Raw genomic sequence first — 20,470 nt, forward strand, 5'->3', positions numbered from 1 at the left:
CCCCCCCCCCCCGCCAGTGCAACAGTGACTACGTGCCTGTGTGTGGCTCCAATGGGGAGAGCTACCAGAATGAGTGCTACCTGCGGCAGGCTGCCTGCAAACAGCAGAGCGAGATACTTGTAGTGTCTGAAGGATCATGTGCCACAGGTATGTGTGTGATCCTAAAGACTCCCTGAAACCTTTGGAAACCATGTCTTGCTTTTTCTGTTATGTTATCGCCAAATAAATAATTCAGACTATATACTGGCTGGATAAGCCTCTCATTCTTTTGTACAAAGCATACATTATTCTTATTTTGTCTTTTTTACATTTCAAATCACTTCTGGAAGAAAGAGAAAATCTGCCATAAGGATGTTGATTTTAATACATATGTTATTTAATGAAGTGCAGACAGTTGAATAATATAATTAGAAATCTAGGTTTCCTGCCTAGGTGCCAAATATAGAGAAACCTATCCACGCACACGTAAAGTTGGTTGGTTTGTTTCGAACAATAGCATCGTCTGCTGGAGGGTAGTTTGCAGACCTGGGTTTGAAAGTGAAAATGTGGGTAACTTCAGCAGTGCTATAAAATGTTCTTATCATTTAGCTGATTATATTGAAGAATGTATTTGTGAAGGACATCTATCCTTTCTAACACAGTCAGCCTGGGATTCTACAAAGCTTTTTAGTTGTCTTTACCAAGAATGCTCTGGAGGAAGTGAGGAGGAAGAGTGACCTCATATGCTCTTCAGTTTTTCAGGTTTTCCTTTCGTGTACAGTGACTGTTAGAGCTGAACAGCATTACAGGAAGAAAAATAAACAAAGGGAACAAAGCCCAACTTGATAGAGCAATGCCTTAAAATAAAGCTGAGTTTACAGGTTAGGCTTGACATATTAGAATCACATATATTAAAGAAACTTTAGTATCCATGATAGTTGTCTTGAATGACACATAAGCATCTTTCTAGAAAGTCATAATTTCTGAGGAATTGGATGGCATAAGCATATCAGGGAAAAATAATAATGACACAAAGTATGAACTTTCTTCAAAAGTGAGAATATAGAAGAGTGCCAGGAAAAATCTATTTTATTGGAAAGGTAACAAGTATTTCTTCGATAACAAGTATTTCTATTCTAGGGAACTATGTTAAAAGTCATATGTAGGTTGGAGCAGGATGGTAAATGAGCAAGAAGAAAGGCTTGTATTCTTTAAAAGATTATCTTAAGTCTATTGATTGTTAGTAATTGATAGTGTTCCAAATTATACCATTGACTACTAAAGTTCCTAAGAATTAGAAGAGAATGATATTATTACTCACAGATGATGATGTAGGCTTTTTTGTGTTGATTTTGGTTTTTAAGTAGTCTTTTCTTTTATATGATTCTTTGCCTCATGAAGTGAATGTCCTTTCTGGTGCCCCACTTGCTTCTTACTTGCTAAAGCAAACAGATCATTGTCACTCCATCTGTCTGAGAAGTAATGAATGAAAATGACAGCAGCAGGTGAGAGTCATTGGACTTGCTTCCCTAGTAGGGAGGGAGGAGGACCAGCGTTCTACTCTCATAGTAAAGATGGGGGAAAGAGAAAGAAAAACAAGGAGCAAACTAATTATGAAAAATCAATCTGCCATATCTATGGAGAAAATTTAAAGTGATATTTTAAGACAAATTGCACAGGAAAAAATAATATGGAAACTCTGACTCTTAGAAACCAAGAATGATAGAGGCAACACCAGTGAGTACTGAGGAAAGGGTTTATCTACTCTAGATCGTATAGGATACCAATCTGTCTCTGACAGTAGCCAAATGAGAATCAGTGGGCAGTTGTCAAAATAGAGTCAGGAAGTTATGGTGTGGCTAACAACATTTGGTACCAAAATCTCTCTTTCATACTTGCTAACCTCCAAGTTCTTGTAGGCTTAGGCAATCACATTCTCCTGATTCATTCAAGTTTTTACATGCTAGACTCTAACGTGTTGTTTATACTATGAAAATAAATACTTAGCCAAGTAGAACATTTAATCACAATTGAGTAATCCATACCTAGCTGAGTCACATACTTAGAATTCTGTAGGATTTAATTAGTAAGCCAATCTTGCTGAATGTGTCTCCCATTGACTTGTAAATCTAAAAGATTTTTGATCTGAATAATGATGGAGGAACCAAAGTAATTTTGATTAACCAGGTCTGACTGTAAATAAATTAGAGTTCTGACTTTTGATCTAAAATAAATTCTCATTCTTTTCTTTGCAGATTTTCCATTTATTTTTTAATGCTATTTGACACTGAATAGAGATGGCAAATTGTGATCTCTAGGAATAAAAGGCAGTAGAAGATATAACTTTATTATACTTCATTGAACTTACAAATCTTTTTTTTTTTTGGTCCAAAAATTGTTTCTTATTGGACAGTCTGCTCAATAGCCTCGCTGTCAATTTTGCTTTTTTGTGTTATAAGAAATGCATTGACTAGGAGTTCAGACTTTCAGGATCAAGAGCATGACTTCTTAGGTGTTTCTGTCTCACCAGTAAGACCTCAGTAAGCTACTTATTTATCTTATACTAGAGAAACCATTAAAACTTCCCATCACTATTTCATAATAATTCAGTGGACTTGTGATTATTTTTTCCACCTATTCCTTCTTTGTTTCCTACTTACCTGATTTGGGTCAAATCAAACAAAAGTTGTCTTAAGAACCATGCCCCTTGACTTTTTAGAAAGATACATGAGAAATACAAGCCAATATACTACTGCCATTTTTTTTTTTTTTTGCTTTTTCCAAACCCTATGTATTTATTAGAAAACCTGTAGATGAATAGGCAAGATGTTTATTCAAAATCTTAATTTCTATGTTCCAGACACAGTGATAATCATTTAAAATTTGCTATTGTGCAGTAAGTCTCAAAATCTATCAATGAGATAGACATTATTATACTCATTGAATAGAGGACAAATAAGCTTAGGAAGATTAGATAACATTCCTTATGTTATCAAATGAGTAATGTTTGAAGGTTTGAATCTATAACTTTTAGGTATTTCCTCTTATGTGCATATAAGTATATAAAGCTGAACAAGACATGGTTCTTGATTTAAAGAAATTTACAGTTGTAATGAGGAAGAAAAGAGAAACTCTACACATTCAACCAAAACACGTAAAATATATTAGTGCTATAATAGTACAACCTGTTAGCCTCTGATGATTATAAGTAATACTGAATTAAACTTTCAAATTAGTTTAAAGAAATTTAGTTAAAATTTTACTGTGGAAGTGTACAAACATTGACCATTCAAGCATTGTCCCATCCAAAAGTGACGGTGCCATGAGTTATGATTAGCAGTTCAGTTGACAAGACGATTCTATTACGGTGACAAATGCTTCAGCCTTTCTTGATCTGTTATCATTAAATAGTCAAGGTGTATGCTTAAAATGCTTATTTGATTATATATTTACTAAGAAGGGTTTTTATTATAAATTGTTTTACCAATTAGCTTGCTTTAAAGAAAAAATCTGTTGGCCTAAAGACATATGTTTTAGTCACATTAGCAGTTAATAAATAACTTGGCTGTCTGATTTAATACAGTGTTAGACCCTGTGAATTTAGTTAATAGGAGTCTCCACCAAGGCTCATTATTTAAACTACTGCTCCTTCATGACACTGCTAATGCCTAACATGATGACAAGCATAGCTGTTGAAGGAGGCATCTATTCTTCCATACGTCAGCCTTCTGTGGATTTTCATATACCATATCATTTTTTACACCATGCCTCTCATAAACTGTCATGGAGGCAAACAAATAGAAATAATGGAGGTTTGGGTTTTTGCTTTGTTTTATTTCTTAAATTGTACTAAAGCATCAAACACAAATTCATAGAAGTGGCATTCGGTATAGTTCTTGAATCCTGGTTGAGATTTCAGTGTGAGATGAAACATTTCAGACAGAAAATACCAATATTAGTCTTATTCCCCAGTATTAACATTAAAAATACATAACCAAATGTATTTAGAATGAAAAGAAGTAGGGAGGCAGAAGGCAGATGATGTTTACACTTCACAGGTAGAACCAGATGGAAACTCAATGGTCTTGACTCCCAATGAGAAAACTGGGTGTCTCTGGGAACTCAGTTGTCAGAAATAGACAACTTTGACCAACTGCAATTCTGTAGGAAGGAGGGGAGAGAAGAAATAAAGAGAAATGCAGAAGGAGGGTATCCTTTTTCTCTGCCAGCATCATTTAGGGTGTATCCAATTTTAAACACAAAGACAAAAGTTAATCTCTCTCTTCTATTGATTTCAAAAACAAAGAACTGGAGGGTATTATGCTGAGCGAAATAAATCAATCAGAGAAAGACATGTATCATATGACCTCACTGATATGAGGAATTCTTAAACTGAGGGCTGCTGGAGGGTGGGGTGTGGGAGGGATGGGTGGCTGGGTGATAGACATTGGGGAGGGTATGTGCTATGGTGAGCACTGTGAATTGTGTAAGACTGTTGAATCACAGACCTGTACCTCTGAAACAAATAATACATTACATGTTAAAAAAAAAAAGAAGATAGTAGGAAGGGAGAAATGAAGGGGGGGAAATCGGTGGAGGAGACGAACCATGAGAAACTATGGACTCTGAGAAACAAACTGAGGGTTCTAGAGGGGTGGGGGGTGGGGGGATGGGTTAGCCCGGTGATGGGTATTAAAGAGGGCACGTACTGCATGGAGCACTGAGTGTTATACACAAACAATGAATCATGGAACACTACATCAAAAACTAATGATGTATGGTGATTAACATAATAAAAAAATAAGTTAATTAAAAAAAAACAAAGGATGTTGGTGGCAGATAAACTCATCCACAATTGTGGTATTTGGAAAACATATTAGCAATTATATGAAAGATAATTATCTATAAACTGTTTTTCTTTTTGTGTATATGCGATTTACAATAATATAAGCCTTAATTATGAGTTTATTTGCCACATGTCTTAGCCTGTTTAATTTCTGAATCTCACTGTTATAAGCATTTCATTTTCTTTTTTTTTTTTTTTTTGTTAATGGCACCAAATTCATCCTGGTTAAAATAAAAATATGACAGATTTTACATAGTCAATTTTAGAATGTAATAATTAAAATAAGCTATAATATCAAAGCTAGATAATAATTTTTTACAAAGTTTAAGAATGAAAATAATAGAAAATTTATTTGATAAGTTATATTACACAAATTAAATTAAACTGATGTGAATATACACTTTCAGATTAAATATTAGTAATTTTCTCCATTATATTACTGTCTTAATAAAGGAAGTAAACATGAACTAAATAAAGTCATAAATAGTTTTTGAATATGTTTTTCAAACAAAACCAAATTATTTCTCTTCCCCCCCCAGATGCAGGATCAGGATCTGGAGATGGAGGTAAGATTTGTCTTTTTATATATTTGAAGACTTACGTGTGGATATCATTTATGGATATTTGCTTATGTATTTACCATTACAGATATCTGAGACAAATTCACATTTTGCATTTTAGGAAAGAGGCAAATGAAAAAGTATCATTCTACTTATGAAGCAAATGTATATACCATGCAAATTATTTAATATATTTATGAATCTTACTTAAGAACTTTACCTCATCTAATCTTTCTTGTTCCTTTATTTGTTTGTGCCCAACTTATCTTTGAGATAGATTTGCATGTCAAAACTTCCTAACAGAAGCTTCCAAGCTCATTTGGCAGGGCAGAAAGAATTCATGAAGAAATCACTTAAATAATGAGATTTTAAAATATGTAATATTGCCCTAAATTGCCAAGTATTGATATTAACACACACATAACTACCATGTGAGCAGGTCTTAATTATCAAATCAATAATTTGAAACTGAAAACTTTCTTTTCATAAAAGAAAGTAAAAATGATAAACAGAATTTAAGCCAATGAAAATAATATAGTATCTTTACTTCTTTGGTTAAATTAATTTTTGCTAAGTAAGACATGTTTTCATTATTAAATTATGTGTTTAAGGAAGTATGTAAGATAAAAGAGAGGGAGAAACTTTTAAAATTTTATCCGATGTACTGCCTGGCAAATAAGACTTTATTTATGAATTGAATCTTCATTGTAAATTTCTTAAAATGCTTTTTCAAATGAAATCCCAACAAAATTCCACCCCTATACACAGCAAGAAAAAAAATTATATAAAATTTCAACAAGAAAAATAAAAAGAGAATGAAGAAAAACATACATTCTTAAGGCCTTGCTTAAGTTGTATAAACTGATCAAATGTATGATTCAAAGTAAATTTTAGTTTTTAAATACAGAATTTGATAAAAGATAAATAAAAGATTTTGGGTTCAGGAAAGATGTGACTTATCACACCTTATCTAGTTTGGGCAATATTTCAAAGACTTATCAAGGTGCTTTATATAATGAAAGGCTTAACTAATTTAAATAAACAATACGTAGAGAACACAATTACAGCAAAATATTGGAGCACAATTTTTTCCCATAAAGACTAAAACTGAAGAGGAGTCAAGATTTAGTACATTGAGAGCATAAAATTTATTTCAGTGTTACATGACATTGGACAGTCATTTGATGTTAGGACAGTCTTTCACTTCTTCTAAGAAATTGTTTTTCTGCCAACCCCTCTGGCTGATTAATATAGTATTCCTAAGAAAGCTTCTCCAGCTGTTTGAAAAGAAGAGCTTAAAAGAACAAATTAAATCTTAAAGAGAAAAAGAAAGGAAAAAGATAGTTGCTTAAGTAGATATTTCACCATTGGAATATTAAGGAATTAATCAATTTTAATAGTGTTGCTTTTGGAAGGGAGTTGTTCCTATGCAAAATCCTGTTTATTTCCCAGATACATTTAGTCTTTATATATAGATTACCTGATCTTGCAGATACTGTGTTGAGTTTCAACTGTGCCGCTTTTCATGCAACAAGTCTTGTTAATTTTTTAGCATCCTCAAAAACAAAACAAGCTAGACCACAGAACACAGAAAATCTTCATTGCTCTTTCTATTAAAATGTCATGATATGCTTTTTCTATTTGAGTCCCTTATCATATCACATATCATTTCTTCATTTTAATTGATTTTTTAAGAGGACATAGTTTATGTCTCAGACACTGGTGTCCAGCTTTCGTTCATTGTAATTAGCTCATGCAAGTGAAAATGAAATCAACTTCACTCTTCCTTGTTGCATTCCATATTGAAATTTGGGGTTCATTATGTTATCCAGTGATCTAAATAAGGTAATTTTTTAGGAAATAATTTTGATGTCAAGGATATGATGTTTATAACTTGAACTTTGTACTTAAGTTGGAAACCACTTTCCTTTTCTTATTTTCTTCTCCTGTTTGCTTTTTATTCTTCCTTTCAATTATAGGTACTTTATAGTAACTTCGAGGGAAAAAAACAAAGCAACTTCTTAAAGATAATTGCTTTAGAAAAAGAAAAGACCATATAACCTATTTAATTCTGAGTTGTACTCTTTTTAAATAGTTGTTGTTCTGGAAGTTGTGATAATGAGTATTTACTCCTACTGCATAAACTATTTTTTTAAATTAGAGACCAAACAAGTTTTTTTTAACTAAATTACTCTTTTTCTAGTCTTTGTCTTCCTTTGCTCTGAAATAGTAATGATTTTAATTTTCTTTAATTTTTTACTCTATTACAAGGTGCCAAAAAAGCTGAATAACTATAACATAAAAACCTAGTTTAGAGTAACCTGCAGAATTCCAATTCACATATCCATTGCATTGTTCATAAAATATATTTGACTCACTACCTCTGCTATATAGAAGATGGACTTGCCTCTGTATTCTGACAGTTCCTATTATCAAGGTATCAGAAGAGCCAGAAATAGTTTCCTTTGAATTAACCAGAAGTGATTAAATTATCTGTGATTGTTTGGTTAATACATCAATCCCAGCTAGTGATTGTTCTAACTGGCCTCTGTAGGATATATTCTCAGTAATGTGTATTTAGTTAATAATTGGGGCATCTTTGCAAGCACTTTGGGTGGTTAATGATTATTTTTCTAATTTCTTTTAACAAAAGTTAATATAATTCCCATCTGGAAAGAATTGATCTGAATAGTGAAGTTAAAAAATTTATTTGCAAAACACATTGTATGTGTGGCTATTATAAATGATATCATTAAATCTCCAAATCCAAAATCACTTTAAAATACATAAATTTTTTGCTTTTTAAAAATTGTCTTGTATTTTTTAAATGAATGAATTTTATATTAGCAATGAAGATGAGACCTGATCACTTTAAAATAATTTAAGTTTAACCCATTTGCACAAGGGCATATCTGTCATTTACTATATTTGAGGGAACATTTTTACTACAATTAGAAAGGGATATAAAGGTTTCATAACATTATATGTATTTTATAGGGAGTTTAAAAAATTTTTAATTATCGATGTATTTATTCAGATGAAACAACTCAAGGAGCTAACTATATTTAGGTAAAACATGTTTGTTATGTTTCCAGCATGAACTACAAATGTGCGTTCACTTACAAAGGTAATCTGTAGTGTAATAAGAAATACTGCATACAAATCTTAAAGGTTGGCTTTTCCCATGTTAATGACTGTATCTTCTTAGTATTTAAGGAAACACATTAATACAAAGAATAGTTTTGTATTATTAGTTTGGGCATAAGACTTGCTGTTTTCTGACAAGAAGTTGGAATTCTGTTTTCAGAAAAAAAGTTGGAAAGGCATCCACTTCAGACACCCTTTTTGGATAGACTCACCCTTGAAAAAAATCAGGATAACCTACAATTTACTATGAATGTGTCCTATAGGAAGGTAATGTGTGGACCCAATTCCAAAGAATTTCAGAACGTAGTTGAAAGAAAAGGGTTGGTGTTTCAAGTACTTATATAAATGGAGATTTAATGTTGTAAATAAGAAAACGGGTGTGTGTAGGAGGGATAATAACATCTTATCCACCCACAGACTTCCTTAAGCAACAAATACTGCAGTAAGAAAAAAGTATTAAAGAAACCCCTTCTCAAAATCCAGGGGTGTGTGGGTGGTTAAAGGATAATTTTTAACCCCTGCTTTTCTTTCAGTCTTTTAGTCATATTATGAAATCAAAGCTATGAATATTTTCCATTTTCTCTTTTAAAAATATTTCTGGATTGATTAGATTTTTGATAGATTCCTAAAAACAAAAAATTAGTCCAGTAAAGTGAAAACTATTTTAACTATTAAAATATTTACAAATGTATTATCCTGCTATGGGTCTGGGAAAATCCACAATTAAATTTTAATAACATCTTATGGGCAGTTGTATGATAATGTTTATAGAAATGAAATGTCTCTAAGGTATACAGCATAGATACCATGGGTATATTTTCATTTCATGAGGTTAAAGGAAGCCCTGGGTCTTATTATAGAATTTATATAATTATATAGTTTTAAAAGAATTATTTAATAGATGATTGTCAGATATGTATAGTAACAAATCAATTTTACATCCAGTATTAGTATAAAGACTGATTTTTAATATCCAGGTAATTGTGATAACTTCACTGTGTGAAACCATTTATGATATATTTTTATTTAATGCAAAATTGCCCTGTGCAAATTAACTGTATATGGTATTACTCAGATGTCCATAATTAAGACATTTACTTTATATACATTTTGGGTAGAGCAAGAGATGTTCACATTGCAACAAATTTTAGACCCTAAGCTACTATTTCTGATTATGGGGCTTGCTAAAAACTGGCAAACAGTATTGTAAGAAGTTTGAGAACTTGAAAATTATTTTTTAAAAATCCTTGTGTTTCTAATCTAAATTTGATGATATTCAGGAATTCGGTTGAATTGAACAAACCTAATATAATCTAGGTATTGTGGCAAGGTTTCTGCAGCTGTAACAATGAATATGACACAGTGTTTTACTCTCAAGGAGATTACATGTAAATTCTCTTCTCAGCCCACAATGGGAAAAATTATGATTCTAATTATCAAAAGAAAAATAATCCCCTGCAGAAATAAAATGTTAAATATACTGTAAATAACAAGAAACTGAATATTCATTCCATAAAATATTCTTATATAAGGCTCAGTAATTCTTCTCTTCCATGTTGCTGTACACATTCCCTTTCCTAACCTCGATTTGTACCTTCTCTACCTTACTGTCATGGTCAAGTTCTAGCGAGCACAATATGCCTCACCATGCATTTTCTCCATGACAGCCAAAGTCTGACAGGCATCATTTGTAAACAGCTTCAGCTGAAGTACTGATTCAATAAAGAAATCCTACCATGTATGTAAAGTCTGAGATTCTTCCAGGGCAATACACATGGGGAGAAAGTGGAAACTATCCTTGCTTTTGCTCTCCTATACCTGAGAGCTGCTCTTTTGCCTGGAGATGGGCATATAGCCATCAGAACTGCGACTGAAATTTTATCCCCACTTTTCCTGGGTTGCAATCCATTTTACTTTCTCTTTACCTCAAAGAAAAGCAATATTGCAGTGGAGTAATGAAATAGAGGTAGAATGAATGAGGAACATGTAATGGATAATGAAATTGAAAAGAATACAAAAAGCAAACAGAATGGGGAAACAGTGAGAAAAGGGAGGAGAAAGGAACCTTTGTTTCCACTTGGCTATACTTTGTTTTCACATATGACTACCATCTTAAAAATAAAAAATAACTTTTCCCCCAATAGAATAATATAATAATATAATATATATAATTATATATTATATTATATTATATTATATATATATATAATGTAGGTGGAAAGATTTTATTAGAGTTCCACTTGATGTCAGAGCATGATTAGATAAATCTGTAAGGATGTCTATACACATTTTTAACTATTTGTAAAACACTCTATGGTTTATAAAAAGCACTATCATAGCATTAATTTATTTATCCACAACAATAGCCTTTGGATGTGTGAATGATGACAATGAAGGATGAACAGCTTACCTGCAAACCCAACAACAGTGAATATGATAACTAAATCAGTCCTTGAACTCCAAGAATGGAGGAAATGATAGGGCACAAGGTTGCCCTACCTCTTGCAGTAGCTGTTTGCCACAACTACACCAGACCCCATATTCTGTGGTTTATATAAATCATAAATCCTATCAACAATCATATGAGATTTCATTATCCCATCGCCTTGCCCCCTTCCCACTCTCATTTCCCACTGAAATCATCTGGTCTATTCAACACAGTACTCAAACCACTATGGGTTTTTGTTGTTGTCTATTATCTAAGTTAATCATACTCCTCAGTCCATGGCACATAATGATTGCCATTTATTCTCTTCTGTTAATTTTTCCCTTCATCCTCCATCCCTAATCCCATTCCTAAGTATTCACTCCAAGGAATTCAATATATTTTAAATTATTGGTGGTGGGAGGGGGAAGTATGGTTATGTGTGTAGCAGCAGGAAGAAATGATTAAAAACACAAGCTCTGTAGCTAGAGTCTGTAGGTTTGATCCTGGCTCCACCACTTACTAGCAAAGTGACCATGGGCGGTTTACTTAGATTCTCTGTTTTTGTTTCCTTCATCTGTGATCCTGTCGGGGATTCCCAGGAAGTAGACCTTAAGGTTGAAATTTGTGCATTCAAAGTATACTGAGTAGTAGTCTCACAATAAGTGTCTGCGGAAGGTGGAAACTAAGACTGAGCAGAAGGAGAAGCTGAACTGGTGCAGTTAAAAAGAAAAGCCATGGCAGGGCTGGAATGGAGCTCTCAAGGTGGGAGGGCCCCTTTTAGTCGTGCTGAATCAGAACAGTGGGGCTGGCCTTCACATCCACCATTGATCACCACTGATGTGGGCAACCCCAGAAAGGGAGTGCTACCTTGGGCCAGGTGGCTCTCTTTAACTGCACGCTAGACCTAGGGAGAGATTCAGCTATGAATTGCCTGTATACAATACTCCTAGTAGCTGAGAAGGGGAAAATGTGAACATTGCAGCAAGGCATCCTTTATAATCCTTGTAAATTTAAAACAAGGAAAAAAAACAGACAACATTTCTGATTTTGTAGAGCTTATTTCTTGTGAAGAGACCCAAACAGTTAACAAATAAGCAAGGGAAAATATAGATCGTCATATGGTAATGACTTCTCTGTAGGAAGAAAAAAGTGGGATAAGGAAAGGTCGTGTGTGGAGGGGAGTGGGGGGAGGCCATTAATTAGTTTGGGATGATCAGGAAGGCTTGGACAAAGATAAGGAGGAAATGAAGGAGCAAACCTTGCAGATAAGCAAAGAGAGGGCATTCCAGGATAACTGCAAATGCGAAAGCATACCTGGGGGATCCGAGGATGGTAGCTGGACTAAGTGAGGGAGATGGTGTTTGGAGATGAGAAAGAGAGGTGGGGGTGACCCTGTAGACCTTCATGCAGGCCTTGGCTCTTCCTGTGAGTGAACTGGAAGCCATCGGGGGTCCGGAGCAGAAGAGGATGTTGTGATCTGACTGGTGATTTTATAAGATCTGTGTTGAGAATGCACTGTGTTGAAGTAAGGAGATAAAGTTTCTTTTGTCTGGTGGTTGTTGATTTTCAGGAGTTGGTGTTATATTCTCTAGAGTATCGCTTGTGTATCTTAGATATATCAGTCCGCTACCCATCTGAGGGACATTGTCTGCGGTCCTATATTGAACAGATATTCTAGGTTTTACCATAGTCTAATCCATTTTTTTCTCTTAAGGTACTTTTATTTGGGGTTTTATTTAAGATGTCCTTCTTCTGTTTTGATATTTTTAAGCAAGCAGAAAATTTTACTTGTTACCAATACATAGGAGTTTCTCTGTATGCTGCAGTGCATGCCAAATTGCACTGAATTGGTTTCAAATTTGGATATGAAAATATAGCTTTTTTTTTTTACTGTACTAAATGTACAATACATGTTGTAGCATATGATTTTCAATGTGTACTTAACAAAAAGCAATTTCATTTTCTCTGGTAAATTACATAATTGTTATAGCTTTAGAATTAAAAAAACAAATCCAGGAATAAATAGAAAACAATGTTTAAATAATGTTAGCATCCTGGCTCAGTGAGTCAAACCAAAAGAATTATTCCAGAACCTGTCAGTTCGTAAACTCGTTCTGAAAAATCTTACAGTTTTGTATTCTTACTGATTCCTTTGAGAAGAATAAAAAGAGAACTAACTGGATTTTAAATAAGGTCTGATGCTTCCAAGAACCTGCTCTTCAGATGTATCATTTAAACTGAATCCATTCCTAATTAAATATTTCTTATAACCTTAATCTCTTCCCCCATTTTCTCATTTTCCAGATGCTTTTCTCATACCTTAATCCCATTGTTTGCCTGAATAAGTGACTGTTTTGTTATTACTTTTTTTTTTTTGGTAAAGGCCACAAACAGAAAGATCATTATTATGAAATCAGTTAAAAAGGAAACCCATCTGTATGATGGCTTCTATGTAAAATTGATGTGCTCTATACATATTTGTTCCTGGCAAAATTGAGAAATTTCTCATGATCTTGTAAGCACTAAATTAGGACAAGAGTCATTCCAGCTACACTGACAGTCCTCTCCAGAGACCGTAGCGCTAATGGAAAAACATGGCCTTTGGCAAGTAGAATTTCTGATGCATTGATTTAAAGGGTATTGGTTGGAAACTTGGTGAAAAGACATGTTGAGCTAGAGAGCATTATCTTTCCTCAACCCTTCCAGCTTTATGATCCTTTTTGAGATTTTAAGGGTTGAAGAGTGTACAATGTTGAAGACTTTATTCAGTTACTCAAAAGACAACCATAATAGCAGCTTGAATATGGTTGTCTTTGAAAGTAGGTGTTATTTTAAAATATAATTAAAGAGAAACACAGCTGGCAGTTTAGAAAAAGAAGGGACTTAGTAGTAGAGTTATTATACTGCTTCTTAAATGGTGGGATGATATGAAATGGTTATACTCTGGAAGCTCACACTCTCACTGCTTTTGAGGTCCATAGTGTCCAATGTTCAGACATCGATGCAGGAAACTCCCTTGGCCTTTCACTAAGAGAGAGCTCCCGTATGCCAAGCTGTGCTTTGAAATAGGATGTGGCAGAGTTATAAAGCCAATCTTATCCTATAAATCAGCACACACTGTGGATTTTCCATTGTGGATAGTTCCCAAATCTGTATCTCTAGGCCATCCACCAATCCCCTATTTCAGTCCCTAGTCATCCCTCGTCTATAATGTTGAAAAAAAGCCTCCTAACAGGTCTCCCTGCTTTGTCTTGTCATCCTAAAATTTTTCTTACTCACAGAGTCAGAATGATTTATATAAAACAGTTACCTGAACATATCATTGTCCTGCTTACACCCCAACAATGGCTGTCCATCATCCTTAAGATTAAAGTCAGTCTTCCAGTAGGAGAAACAAAGACCTCCAGAATTACTCCAGTACCTGCCTCTCCATCCTCATCATTAGTCTTCTTCACCTCAGACTCGACACTCCAGCATACCTTTTCATTGACCGTAGTTCATTGGGATACAATGCAGTTGATTTCATGCCTCTTTGCTTTGCCAATGCTCTTCCTTCTTCCTGAAACTCTTCCCATGATTTTGCTTAAATATTATTCATCTTCCAAGACTAAATCAGGGATCATATTCTACAGGAAGATTTCCTTCTCTCCCCTCATTGGTCTAAATACCTCTCCTCAATTCTACTTTGTATCATCAACCTGATTCATTGAAATAATCTGTTTGTGTATTTGCCTGGAGATAATTGTTATTAATACCCCTATACACAGACCAAAAGACCTGGTGCTTAATAGGATCTCATTAAATATTTGTTCAGCTGAAATAAGGCTCTGACACTAACAGCAAAAAAGTGTGCTTGAATTTCAAAATGTCTCCATTCACATTTACAAGCTACAGATTAAATTATCTGCAATCTGAAATAAAAGTTGAATTTGTAGGGCTTTGTGTACTAAAAAACTGTAGAATTATTTTAATTTCATAAAAGAGGACTGAAAAACAACATAAAAAATTAGAGCATAACCCATCCCACCAAGAATATGCAAGATGATATTTACAAACCTAAACCAGCTTCAAAAATAAGCACCCGCTTATATATCCAAGACCCAAAGAAAATCAAGATAATCAAAGAGGAGTCTAGCAAAAATAGGCTGCAAGCTTAATCTGAAAGGTTTTTTCATTTGCATTTTCTTTATTTTTGAAAAGCATGATCTGATACTAGTATATCAGCTTGTTCCCTTGTGATTTACTTCATTCTCCTAAAAGTAGTGTGCAGACAAAAAAAACTGAGGTTATTTTAAGATTCTAGTTAGTTCGTTTGTAGGTAATTGAGGTAATTTTACCTTATGTGAATACTTTATTTCACATCCAGATTACTTATTAAAATACCAAATGACTTTGGCCAGAGAATAGAATCAATTGGAAATCCATTTGATGCCTTCATTTATTTGACATTGAACCAGTGAAAAAAGCCTGTCTTTTCTGAGTTTTCAAGGAATTACAATGATTACCCCACATAAAATGTACTTTAGCATCAAAGAATATTACTTGCAAAATAAAACGCTGGATATTAGTTCCTTCCATCTAGAAGTTTTCTTGATCTAATGAAATAAGGAAGCAGAACTCTGTGAACTTCAGCTGTTAAGAAATATGCAACAATCTAGGGAAGAGGAAGATGGAGCCTGCATGTGATGCCATGGGGATTCTAGAGCAATGATTTTCGAGTATAAAGTAAAGATGCAGCCAGCACAATTTCATAGAACTGTGCTTGGCATGTAGTAGATGCTTGATAAATATCGGATAAAATAATGGACGGATAAATGAATGACAGGGCAATGATATCAACTCCTACAATTGCAATTAATTGATGCATATGTGAATACGGAGTCCACTTTCCTCCTTCCCAGTAACTGCTCAGTAGGCCCCTCAACTTACTTAGATTAGGCACTGGAAATGCCAGAAGAGATATCATTCCTTAAGAAATGAGGAGAGAGTGATTCTATTTCTTTTACCAACTCTGAGTCACAGCTCTCACCCCATCCTTTTCTATCCCATCTATTTCCCCCCATAAATGAAATTGGAGCAATGTGGTAATGCTGTGCTCAGATATAAAAGAAGATATTTGCGGGAGATAAAAAGGAGAGTTTGGAGAAACAAGATAGGAGAGCAATCTGATGAGAGAGAAAAGGATGTTTCAATGCAAAACGTCAGAAGAAGAAAGGAGAAAGCAGTGATGTTTAATATTTTGTAGAAATAGTTTTAGTGTCCAAGCAAGAAACAATGCAGGTGGAATTTTCAGTAGTTTCGGGCTTGGGTAGACTGTTACTGTTTTTTTATGTTCCAACTCTTAACATTTCTTTCCGTTATTAGTCCATATAATATTTACTCATTTAATGCACTTCCCCTCTCAATTGTTTTTATACCCCTAACACATTTTTTTAAGAAAACCAAGAAAAATGTGTCCCAGCTATAGGTTTTCTTCTTAACTCTAACACATACACATTTTCCCCACCCTCTAAAATAGCATTTAATGCTGCCAGAACATATTTCATTAGGAAAAAATTGGTTTCATTCTTTCCAGACAAGACAAAGATTGAAATCAATGTTTAATACTGCTGAGTAGGAGAACTGACAACCTTCCCCTCCCCTGGCACTTTTGAAAATGTGTTCTGTGGAACTTGGATGCTTCAGGATGCTATTATACCAGAGGGTATCCAGGTAAGTGAGATTGGGAAATGTAGTATATTTTCACCCCTATTGAAGAGTGACATGTAGGATAACCAACTTGTTTCCATTTGCCCAAGACTTTTCCAGTTTTAGCACAGAAAATTCAACAAACTCCTCAGTTCTGCTAAAACTGAAGCCATTGCTTACCTTAGTCACATGCAAAAGACTGAAAAATCTTCCAGTAAGAAGCATGTTACACTTTGTTTAAACAGGGTTTTTCAAGAACACCTGACCATGAAACATTTTTCTTAAACAAAAATATTAAAAATCAGGGGAGCCCAGGTGGCTCAGTCAGTTAAGCATCCAACTCTATTTCGGCTCAGGTCAGGTTATGATCTCAGGGTTGTGGGATCCAGCCCCACATAGGGTCCGTGCTAAGGTTGGAGTCTGTTTTAGATTCTCTCCCTCTCCCTCTGCTCCTCCCCCAACCCCCACTCATGCATACGCACACTCTAAATAAATAAGTAACAAAAAAGATATTAAAAATCAAAGGGGGGTGCCTGGGTGGCTCAGTGGGTTAAGCATCTGACTTAAACTCAGCTCATTGATCTTGGGGTCCTGGCATGGAGCCCGGGTTGGGCTCCCCGCTCAGCACGGAGTCTGCTTATCCCTCTCCCTGTGCCCCTCCCCCTGCTCATGCTGTCTCTCTCTCTCTCTCTCTCTCTCAAATAAATAAAAAATCTTAAAAAAAAATCAAAGGAATTCACAATTTATGATGCATACTTTGAACTCCAAATCATTGGCTGAATGAATTTATGAAAGGGACTCCGTTGTATTTAATGATGTATTTGGTTCAACAAAGACTTATTTTTTTCTGAATTCAGAGATATTTTTCTAACTTTTTCTAAGTAGTTTTTAGCTCTAAATATCTGAGAATTAAAAGGTATTATTACTGACATTTCTAGCACACAGTATTTACTGATAATGCTGAGGGAGCTTTTCTTTTGACAAAGTTTATAATTTTTGTATGTCTGGGACAAGGCCAAGCAGGAGAAAAATGCAATAGTTGCATACTACTCCCTGAGCTTACTGGGAATGATAAGGAATAGATGAGAAAGTGCTTCAAGTAGAGCATTACTTTTAGGTATGTCGCTTTCAAATTGAGTAATTACAGAAACACTGGTAAAGACACATCACTGCTGATTTACAAATATGTATGTATATATAATTACATGAGCCACTAACATTAGTTGAGTAATTGATAAGCTTGGCGTAACACTCCAAAGACTAATTCATACTTTTATTAAGTAACTTATAATGCATGCCTACTATGTGTCAGGTGTTTTATGGCCATACAGTAAATACCTGCTATAACTCTTCAACAAAGACATATCGTCTCTATTTTTCTGATGAAGAAAATAAAAGACACAAAGATTGAGTTACTTGTCAAGGACCATGTAGTTAGTGGCCCAGCCAGGGTTTAAACTCAAGCCCCTGGAGGTCCAATTTTTCCCATTTGTCCATTGTTTCATGTGCAGTGTGCCACATATTTTAAAGTCAGGGATTTAAATTTAAAAATTGCAGTCTTTTATGTGGAAATATATTAAACATTTATTAATTTGATTGAAAGGAAAGTGTTGCTATTAAGTAGGAATTTTGCACTAGTCAGAGGAACATCTGTCTGTTTCGTGTGCTGTGACGTTGGCTTATTAGTCCCCTATGCATGTGTGTGTTCACACCGCAGAGAGTAGTCTTTTGAAAAAATATAAGCCAGATTATATTACTCCCCTTCAAAGGCTTCCCCTGACACTATGAGTAAAATCCAATTCCTTATCACTTCTCCACTCTCTGCTTCTACCATTTTCCTGCTCAATCACTGTGCTCAAACTACACTTAGTTTCTTTCTGTTTCTGGATTGCACTAAGATCTCCCTTAGAGTATTGACATTCGCTCTTTCTTTGCTCCAAATGCCCTGCCTCTGAATCTTAGAGTGCCTTTCTTTTCTATAATTCAGGAGTTCAGTGCAAATCTCTCTCTTCCCACAAAATCCAGTCACTCTGTATTACATCCCCTTGTTTTACTTTATTAAAAGGAATGATCACTCGATGAAACGTTCTTATCTATTTATTTGCTTACTTTACGTCTCTTTCTTCCCTTTGTACCAGCTGTGCTTTAGATGCTTGAGATACAGAAAAAGTCCTTGTTAACATGAAGCTTAATTCTAAAGGTGATTGAGCAGGAAGATGGTAGAAGCAGAGAGTGGAGAAGCGATAAGGAATTGGATTTTACTCAGAGTGTCAGGCGAAGACTTAGAAGGGGAGTAGTATAATCTGGCTTATATTTTTTAAAAGACTACTCTCAGCTGTGTAGAGAATGTGTTGTAGATGAATTAAGAGAGGAAGCAAAGAAACCAGTGAAAAGGATTATTGTGGTAGGACAAGTAAAGATGACTTTGACCTGGCCAGGGAAGTGGCAACAAAGATGGTAAGAAGATGACAGATGTACTAATGTCCCACATCTACTCCAGTTACTTTCCACTCCTTTCCATAGTGACACTCGCATGAGCAAAAATGTTATATGCCGATGTAAAGAAGGATCTGGAAAGGCGAAGGAAAACAGATAATCCCATTACCTCATTTTGTAATCCTCAAATTCTCCATTCACATTCAGCATGAATGAATACGGAGCTTTACTTTTAGGACATGAAAATGTTTCGTAAAAAGTATCACTAAGAAAATAAAATAAAAATAAATAATGAAAAATAAGCCCATGCATTGGGCCTATTATGCTCATTAAAGGCAATTTTCTCAGACTTCAAGAGGGAAGCAAATTGATGTACTTTTGGGATTTCAACCAGTGGCTTTTCAATAAAGCCTTCATATATTAATGTTTTTGTTTTTCATTTACCGTTTTTAATTTATACCACTTAAGCATCACCACTGGTGTGGCAGTAAAAGGTAAAATATAAAAATAGACAGCTCTATAATTTGGCCTTTAAATGGCTTTATGTATTTATATTCTATGTAGGATATGTAACAGATTGTGATAACAGAATCCAATATAATCAAATTGCAGCCTTACGAATATAGCAAATATCATGAAACAGTTCCCTTCTGCTGACTCAAAGAGTGGGAGTTCCATTTCTTTCATTATATTTTTTCTGTAACAGCTTATCACTAGCAACACCTTTGTAGCAGTTCTTCTGCTTTGTCAGTGCGAATGTCTCCACAATAGCACTTTTACCTATATTTGCTATGACTCTCACATTGAATTTTTTTCCTCTGGAGACAACTAATTTGAGTGGCTTGAAATATAAAACTTATGACTTCCACCTTTAGTTTCCCGGTTCACACAGCTATATATTAGAAATCACTTTCAAATGCAAAAAAAACCCAAGGCCCTTAGATAGACTTTGTTGAACCTCCATGGTGCTACCTTATTTTTCTCTAAAGCCTGTAGCCTCTCACGTGTGCTGTTAGAGGGAAAAATTTTACATGTGCTGTTAGAGGGATATATAAACACCACTATAATTAAACTCTGCTTGTTAGGGGAGCCTGGGTGGCTCAGGTGGTGAAGCCTCTGCTTTCAGTTCAAGTCATGATCCTGGGATTGAGTCCCACATCAGGCTACCTGCTCGCGGGGAGCCTGCTTCTCCCTCTCCTCCTGGTGCTCCCCCTGGTTGTGCTTCTCGCCCTCTCTCTCTCTGTCAAATGAAAATAAATAAAATCTTCAAAACAAACCCACCTCCGCTTGTTGATGTTTCGGAAAGCAAATGAGGACACCAGAACATCCTGAGAGTGACAGTGATTTAATTCACCCTCCTTCCCCTGTCCAGTCTTGTGTGGGGAC

At 34.8% G+C, this 20,470-nt stretch overlaps 1 protein-coding gene across 1 annotated transcript in view; it reads left to right on the forward strand.

Annotated features, from left to right (window-relative positions):
- TMEFF2 (transmembrane protein with EGF like and two follistatin like domains 2) overlaps positions 1–20,470 on the forward strand; it is a 223,151-nt gene that overhangs the window by 10,479 nt on the left and 192,202 nt on the right. Inside the window, exons 3-4 of the mRNA XM_032405849.1 lie at positions 18–147; positions 5,365–5,391. Coding sequence (XP_032261740.1) covers positions 18–147; positions 5,365–5,391 — 157 coding nt within the window. The remainder of the gene's footprint in view (positions 1–17; positions 148–5,364; positions 5,392–20,470) is intronic.

Source organism: Phoca vitulina, unplaced genomic scaffold (genome assembly GCF_004348235.1).
Source record: "Phoca vitulina isolate PV1807 unplaced genomic scaffold, GSC_HSeal_1.0 scaffold1, whole genome shotgun sequence".
Lineage (NCBI taxonomy): Eukaryota > Metazoa > Chordata > Mammalia > Carnivora > Phocidae > Phoca > Phoca vitulina.